The sequence below is a fragment of the Caenorhabditis briggsae genome, assembly GCF_000004555.2.
Source record: "Caenorhabditis briggsae complete genome, chrIII, whole genome shotgun sequence".
NCBI lineage: Eukaryota > Metazoa > Nematoda > Chromadorea > Rhabditida > Rhabditidae > Caenorhabditis > Caenorhabditis briggsae.
The window spans coordinates 1,358,641-1,367,599 of NC_013490.2; the positions used below are offsets into that span (position 1 = coordinate 1,358,641).

General features: G+C 38.4%; 1 protein-coding gene across 1 annotated transcript; it reads left to right on the plus strand.

Moving 5' to 3' along the window:
* Positions 1-6,274: 6,274 nt before the first annotated feature.
* On the plus strand, positions 6,275-7,352 carry CBG15737 (the record flags this gene model as incomplete). Its single annotated transcript, XM_045243388.1, has 2 exons — positions 6,275-6,431; positions 7,267-7,352. The coding sequence occupies 2 exons, from the start codon at positions 6,275-6,277 to the stop codon at positions 7,350-7,352; spliced, it is 243 nt and encodes an 80-aa protein (XP_045095784.1).
* Between the last annotated feature and the right edge of the window lie 1,607 nt (positions 7,353-8,959).

Genomic DNA, 8,959 nt, shown 5'->3' on the forward strand with positions numbered 1-8,959 from the left:
AGTAGATTTGATAAGTTTAGGTATGGTCCATCCAAAATCTGGAGAAGACTAGATTCGGAGAAGACCAAATTTGGAGAAGAAGAATACATTTTTCTTATCCATATTTTTTTCTCACTTGATCTACTAGTTTTTCTTCTAATTTCGACCTTTTCTGTCACTTTTTTTTTCTTCTTCTTCTTCTTTTTCTATATTCAGAGAAGGAAAAAGAAGAAGAAGAAGACCTTGATGAACATCATTCCAATAAGAGAAATTGATGAATGAATCATTGAAAATCAAAAGAATACCGCAAAATTTATGGTTTTCATAATTTGGAGAAGTGGAAGGAAAAGAAGAAGAAGGATTCAGAATCCCCGTTCAAAAAATCTGGTTCTGACGTTTTTAATATTCCTAGATTAGGCACAATTTTCTTATTTCCATAGCGTCAAAACAAACCAAAAAAATAATTTTCTTCTCCAGATTTGGTCTTCTCCAAATCTGGTCTTCTCCAGATTTTGGATGGACCAATTCCAAAATTTGAAAATCTAGTTCAAAAATGTCCTAAATATCATGGAAGTCTTTTTTCCAATTTTTTTTCAAAAAATTTTCTTCTTCTTCTCCAGGTTCCGCCTTCTCCAGATTCTGGATGGACCATTTTCAAAAATCCTAAATCTAGTTCAAAAATGTCCTAAATATCTTGGAAGTTTTTTACCAATATTTTTTTTTGCAAAAATCTCTTCTTCTTCTCCAAATTAGGTCTTCCCCAGATTCTGGATGAACAAATTCAAAATCAACATTTCTCAAAATTTCAAAGTTCTGAAATTTTCCAAAGAGATATGCGCCTTTAAACTTGACTAATCCCCTTGTATTTGCTTTCCAATGTGTCTGTAGGCCAAAAAAGGGGACTTTCTCAAGTTCCCATGACCAAAAAGGGGAACAAATAGAATGAAATGAACACTAAATTTCCGCCCGACCTAGTTTAACGGGTTCATCTTATATCACATTCTCTCATACACATCAAAAGAAATGTGCCGAAACCTAAAAAAGAGGTTTCCCACCCTAAAATAGCCTATTTTAGGTTAAAAATGGGACATTTTAAGCCCAGAAAAAGCCCTAAACTATAAAAAGAGCACTTGAAAATTGTATATTTCCCCTCTTTTCCAAAATTTCAACACTTTTTATTTACCCTCTAAACGCGTTAGAGGACCACAAATTGGGCAATCATTTGCATTTGATGGGGTGGACCTCGACTCATCATTTTAGGAGGCAAAATGTTCTTCTTCTCCCCCAGAAAACCCAAATTTCTGGGAAATTTGGAATCTGAGAAGATGGGAAGGGACGGAAAAACGTACTAATAGGGTCAAAAACATTGTGAGAATGCTTCGAAAAAGAAGAAAAAAGAATTTGCCACGGAGGGGAATCGAACCAGTGGGTGTTTTTTTAGTGTGGGAGTGCGAAACCCACTAAGCCATTTGTGCAAAATTTTGAAAAAGTGGGATTTTCATGGTTTTCAATGGGTTTTTGCGGTTTTTAGAGGTCTGGAACTCGATTTTGACTGTATAATTGTGCTAAAAATAATTTTCAGCTGGTTTTCAGCCAATTTGAAAATTTTCAATTTTTAGATTTTTATGGAAAATTTAAGATTTTCAGATTTTCAGGTATGTAAAAATGTCGGAGACATTGAAAATGGGCCTTTTACAAAAATAAAAAAAGATTGTCACCGAGTGGAACTGAACTCGGATCTTGAGATTGGAGTCAAAAATCCACTGAGCCATTTGTACAAAATTTGGAAAAAGATGGAATTTCATGATCTTAAATGGGTTTTTGAGGTATTAAGAGGTCTAGAATTAGATTTTGACACTTTCTGTCTGCTAAAAATGAGTTTCAGCCAGTTTCAACCAATTTTGAGAATCCCCAAAGTTTCAATTTTTCAATTTTCTGGCTCATTTTTCACCGATTTTTCCCCCAATGTTTCAGGACTACCGGGGTCCATGGAAAGTGGATTGTCTAAAAAATCAAAAATAGGGGGTCCTTGTCAAAATTGAGGGGAGGTGGGAAATAAAGTGGGCTTCCCATTATTTATGCATGCATATATATCTAAAACGAAGGGTCAGAAAGGGACGGGTGGGATGAAAAATGTGCCAAATTTGGAATCGAAAGGTTCCAATATTGATGAGCAATCTGGGAAAAACTGAATTTTGTCAAAAAAAAATTGAAATTTTGGAAAAAAGTACCCCTCCCTCCCCCCCACTCCCATTGGTTTGGCAAAATTTAAAGTTCAAACTTTTGACAATCCATATCTTCCTTAATTTTTGGATTAGATTTATGATTATTATACCAAAATAAGGGATAAGATACGCTTAACAGTTGTACAATTGACAAATTTTAAAGCCTTTAAAGTCGGCCCAACTGGCGCCGCCTACCGCCCCCCCCCCCCCGCCGTTGGGGGTCGGCTAACTTTAAAGGCGCACATCTCCTAAACTACTGTAGTTATACAAAAATTGTTAATTGCAAAATTGTGTGAAATTTTATTTTGAGCAATATTTCAATTGACAATTTTTAACTGTTTTTTTTAGTTTTTGGGTTATGCGCTTTTAAAGAAAGGGCGCCCCTCCCCTCGTCCTCTCCCTCGCTGTTAGAGCGCGCGTTAACTTTAAAGACGCATAACTCAAAAACTACTGTAGCTAGAAACACTTCGTAAACTACAAAAAAATGTAAAATTTTATGATCTACATTTTTCTAGTTTTTTTTTTTCTGATAACTACAGTAGTTCTTGAGATATGCGCCTTTAGAGTACCATAGACCTCAGAGCATTCCAAAAAGCGTTACATTTTCAATTGTTTTTCGGCACACACTTGTCCTTGTACCATTGGTTGTCGGTTAAATGAGGATTACGGTCTTCTTCCCTTTTTCTTCTTATTGAAAAGAAGAAAAAGAAGACGGCACAACACTTGACCGTCAAGACACAAAACAGTAGGAGAGGGGACTGTCTGCTTGCGGCAAATCTTGGCTGGGAAGAGGCACCTGTCACATGGACCCCTAGGAAATGATGGATTAGAAACATTTCTTCTAAGAATTCCGACATGAATAAATAGGATTTATGGGGTGCAGAGAGTTTCAAGTAGATTGGGTTTCCACCTCAATTTAAGACCTAAATATGTTTGACCTCTGGGGGGTACATTTTTTGATAGGAACTTTCACTTCTTTTTGAATTTATACGGAAGTTACGTTTTCCAAACTGGATTTTAACAAAGCATAAATTAAAAAATCGAGTTCAGGACCCTTTAAAACCCTGAAAACCAATTAAAAACCGTGAAAGTTCCAATTTTTCGGAAATATGCAAATGTGGCCTAGTGGGATTTTTGACAACCAAACTTGGAAAATCACTACCCGGGTTCAATACCTCTTAGTGGAGAACTTTTTTTTCCGTTTTTTTGGAGCATTTTTAGGAGCATTTTAGGATGTTTTGGACATTATTTGCATGTTTTTAGGGCTCATATTTTGGAAAATTGACTTTTTGCCATTTTTTAGAATTTTTTTTTTAATTTTGAAGTTTCAAAATCAGAATTTCCAAGCAAGATTCTTATGTCAATTCTACTACTCAACTACTAGCCTATATAACAATGCTCCACGAGGAGCATTGCTCATCCTTAAATGGGTTGTCCCCACTTGACAACAATTTGCCAATTAGGGGGTAAAAGAAGAAGAAGAGGCAAAAGTTTCGGAAAATCGAGTGAAGAGAAGCCATCAAAACTTAGACAGCAATAGAAAAGGGAAGTTCAATGAACTTTCAAGGGGTTGTTCACAAAGTTTAATGGCTTAATCGGAAAGAGAAATCTCGAGAAGTTTGGGGGTTAAGAAGGTGTATCCATTTTTTGAAGTGGGGTTAATTGGTTTGTGTAATTTAGCATTGAGACAAAATGTGAAATCACAAAAATTTGACAACGAAGATTTGGAAATTCAGACAAAAAAAAAACTCAAACAACAGTTTTTGTGCAGCTACCGTAGTTTTTGAGTTATGCGTCTTTAAAGTTGGCGCGCCTCCAACCAGGCTCTTGGCGTTAAAGTGTGTTAACTTTAAAGACGCGTTACTTGAAAACTACAAAAGCTATTAAAAATTAGTAAACTAAATACTTGCTCAGCATAAAATTTCACACATTTCTGTAATATTTAATTTTTGATAGCTACCGTAGTTTTAGAACTATGAGCCTTTAAAGTTGTTGCACCCCTTTGTCTGGCACGTGACGGACGGAACGGTGACGCGTCAATTTTAAAGGCGCATAGCTCAAAAACTAAGAAAGTCATTAAAAATTGGTAAACTAGATAATTGCTCAGCATAAAATTCACACATTTTTGTATTCGCAAGTTTCTGATAGCTACCGTAGTTTTAGAGCTATGCGCCTTTAAATTTGGCGCGCCACACTTCCGCCTGGCGCGCGCCAAGCAAGGGAGCGCGACAACTTTGAAGGCGTATAACTCATTAACTACAAAAGCTATTGAAAATTGGTAAACTACCGTAGTTAAACTACCGTAGTACTTACACGGCGTTTGGCGTAGTGGTGTGTCAACTCTAAAGGCGCATAACTCAAAAACCACAATAGCTATTTAGAAATTGTGAATTGCAAAAATGCATACTCGCGGACGAGCCCAAAGCGGGCCGTGGAGGGCCGGTTTTTTCGGCCCGTTTGGTCTGTAACTTTGTTCACAAACATGATACAGTGTCCCAAAAAGTATCATTTTGTAGTGCTCGTCGAGTTCTATCATATCTAATTTAGTAAGTCAAAAAACATTGATGCTAAAAGAAACTATGACAGGGCCCGCCACGGCCCGCTTTGGGCCCGTTCGAAAGTATGCAAAAATGTAAAGCGTATTTTTCTCTACATTTTGGTATAAGTTTCGTCAATTTTTTTCCCATCTGATGCATCCCATACCGCCAACCACTTGATCTACTGCTTCCTGATCCCCTATTACAAAAAAAGTTGTTTCGTCATCCACCTCCCGGAATTTCTTTCCCGGGAAAAATCCGGATCTCCAGATTGAGAGACAGAGGTGTGATATGATTGGTTGTTTTTATTGGAATTTGATCTAGTTCTGCGTCTACTCCATCCCCATACTTTCTCGCCGGCGATCGGCCAAACAGACAAAAAGTGACAGCTCTCTCGGGCTCACTAGGCTGCCCGCGATCGACAAAAAATGACATGATTGGGGTGTGTGTGTATAAAAGAGACGAGCCGTGTGAAAATGGACATGTCATTTTTCGATTGAGCACATACTCATTTCTTGGATCTTGATCATCTAATCACCATGAGATTGAGGTAGGGTGTTTTTTGTCAAATCTTGAAATAGGCGTATCTTCCCCCAATTTGAGTTTTGAAATATGATTTTTTTTTACCAAATTGTAGGAAAAAAGTCGTTTTATATTTTTGTAATACACAGTTTTTCGATAACTATCGTGGTATTTGAGTTTTGGGCACTTAAATTTGACTCACCTGGCGCCCCCTTCCTAGCCGCCGCCGCTGGTGAGGTCGGCTAACTTTAAAGGCGCGTATCTCAAAAATTTCGGTAGCTATCAAAAATTTGTAAATTATAAAAATGAGTAGAATTTTGAGTTGAGCAATATACTAGTTTTCAAATTTTTGACAACTGTTCTAGTTTTTGAGTTACGCGCCTTTAAAGATAGCGCACCCCGATCGCAGTCTTCCTCACGGTCATGGGTGGAGGATGTGAAATCTTTAAAGGTGCATAACTCAAAGTTGAAAATAGCCAGAAATATTTTGACAGTTACAAAATTGCTCAGCATAAGATTTTACACACTTTTGCAGTTTCAAGATTTTTGTTAGCTACAGTAGTTCTTGAGCTATGCACCTTGAAAATTGAGCGTGATTACATCTTCCCTCCTGTAGGGCGCGCTTACTTCATACTGTAGCTATCGAAAACTTGTAAATTACAAAAATGTAGAAAATATTATGCTGAACAATATTTTAGTTGACACATTTTTAGTAATTCTTTTAGTTTTTGAGATATAATGATTTGAAATTGATTGGTCAAAATTCAGGGGTTTAGGATCCTTTGGATCCTCTGTATCCCTTGGATCTTCTGGATCTTTTTCAGAATTTCCCCAATTTTCACAAGTTTTTTTAGAACCAGTAAAGCCCTCGTCACTGTCGCCCTTCTCGGTACCCTCTCCTTCGCTCAAGAGGACCAGGAATCTTCCACAAATGCTCCAGAAGACGCCCAAGATCCTCTAGCTCCACAGAATGACGATGCGACTCTTCTGAAGCCAGTTCTAGCCAAAGATATGCGATCCAGAGGAGCCAGGCGCGGTCCATTCGCTTCATTTTCCGGAAACTATGGATCCTACGGAGGTGGTGGAGGTTACGGTGGAGGAAATGGCGGAGGAGGAGCATTCGGAGGATTCAACGGAGGATACGGTCAAGGTGGATACGGCGGAGGCGGTGGAGACTTCGGAGGACCCATGGGAGGATATGGCGGCGGTTACGGTAATGGTGGAGGCGATGGCGGAGGCGGATACGGTGGATACGGTGGCGGAGGATACGGTGGAATGGGTGGAGGACCTGGAGGATACGGAATGGGTGGATTCGGAGGAGGCGGTGATTATGGAGGATATGGAGGAGGCATGGGCGGAGGAGGCGGTGGATATGGAGGCGGTGGCGATGGAGGATACGGTGGAGGACAAGGAGGATTCGGTGGCGGTGGAATGGGTGGATATGGAGGAGGAATGGGAGGCGGCGGAGGAGGATACGGTGGAATGGGAGGTGGTGGATATGGAGGAGATGGTTATGGACCATCCGGTGGATATGGAGGTAAGTCTGGTTTCATATAGCTTCAAAATTGTTTAGCTAGCTTTAGATAGCGTTAGATACCTTCAGCTAGCTGTTGGATAGCACGGAATACCCAGCTCAACCTAGCTCAACCTAGCTCAACTTAGCTTAAGCTACTTGACAGCGCTATTCTCAAAACCTAAGCTAGCAATTGAAAATTTGTCAACTGCAAAATTAATTATCATTAAATTTATCATTTTTAGACAACTTTTTTAGTTTCATAGTTATGCGCCTTTAAAGTTAGGGTTCCCTCTTCGCAGAGGAAGGAGAGCGCGCTCACTTTAAAAACGCATAAGTCAAAAACTACAGTAGCTATCTGAAATGTCCAAATCAAAAAAACATAGGAAATTTAATTTTACACATTTTTGTAGTTGACTACTTGTTTCTAGCTCTTCCAGTTTTTGAGATATGCTCCCTAAAACCAAATTGCTCATGTTCCTATTTCCAGGTGGCTACGGACCAGGTGGTGGATACGGTATGGGTGGAGGCGGCGGTGGCGGATGTCCAAATGGAGAGTGCCGTGGAAAGAAATAGACAACGTCTTCTGGATTCTTCTAATTTATTGGTTTTTCTTATTTATTTTCTCTTTATTTCCCCAAAATCCTCCAGTTTTTGATTTTTAGTAATAAATTGTTTTTCCGAGAACCTTTTTTTCTGAAAATAGTTTGTTTTCCAGGTGAAAAGTATATATTTTTCAATGGAAATGTCGAAAACAATTTTTGGAACACCTGAAAACGGCCTATGCGCCTTTAAAGTGGGCGCCCTCCCACTGTGGTAGAGCTAACTGCGGCGAAGGAGCGCGCGCTACCTTTAAAGGCACATAACTCAGAAACTACGGTAGTTATACACATTTTTGAACTGCAGAAATATAGGAAATTTAATTTCAAACATTTTTAGTTGTTTACTTTTTTCTAGCTACTCTAGTTTTTTAGGTATGCGCCTTTAAGTTTGGATCGCCCTTTTTTGAGCTATTTTCTCTTTTCTTCCTTGACCTGAACTTCAATTTTCCTTTTTAATTGCCCTGTAATTGACCTCTTTTAATTAAACTTTATACTTTCATGAAATTGAATGGAAAACTGGAACTCTTGGCTGTTTAACCCACTTTGAAGGCGAGAACGCCCTCGCTTCTCTGCCGTTGTGAGTGCGCTAACTTTAAAGGCGCATAACTCAAAAACTAGAAAAGCTAAAACATTCCTGACAATTAATGAATTTCTCAGCATAAAATTTCACATATTTTTTTAGTTTACAACTTTTTGATAGCTACTGTAGTTTTTGAGCTACGCACCTTTAAAGTTAGCGCCCCTTTACCGCCAGAAGAAGGAGGGAGGACGCAGAGAAGCCAGAGCGCTCTCGCTTCTCCGCAACTTTGAAGCTTTACATCTCACGAACCGTTCTAGCTATCAAAAATGTGTAAACTAACAAGTTGTGGGAAATTTCCTTTTACACATTTTTACAGTTGACCTCTTTTTGATAGCTTCCACCATTTTTGAGTTATGCGCCTTTAAATTAACGCACTCTTACCGCGACGAGGAAAGACGCAGAGAAACGAGAAATCTATCGTTTCTCTGCGTCTCTCTTATGATCTTTGATACAATTTAGTTTCTAGGGACTTCCCTCCTTAGCCTTAACCTTTAAAACCATCAGAAACAATATAAAAGATTTGTTTTCTGGGTGAATGAACCGAACTCATAGGTCAACTCCCCAAATGTTTCATCATAATTACATAATGATGTCATTACTTATTTTTCCGGGTCTCCGGACCAAATAAAAGTTCCCCATTTTTCTCCTCTTTTGTTTGCCCTTTTTTCTTTTTTTTTCTCATTTTTCTCGGAAAATTGAGAAATTTTATACGGATGTGACCTCCTGACATTGGCTTTTCTAAATCCGGAATTTTAGTATTTGGGTAAACAAATACGAGAAAATTCAATTTTTCCTCGCCTACACTTTTTACTTTTTGCTTTTTGTGTTGCGTAGTTTTTTTTCTGAAAATCTGAAAATAACTTTTTTTGAACCGAAATTTTACCTTTTCTCTTCTCTCAGAGCGCTTTTCTACCATCAGCTAACTTTAAAAGCTTATATCTCAAAAACTACTGTATCTATCAAAACGCACTGAACTAGTGCAGATCATAAAATTTTACACA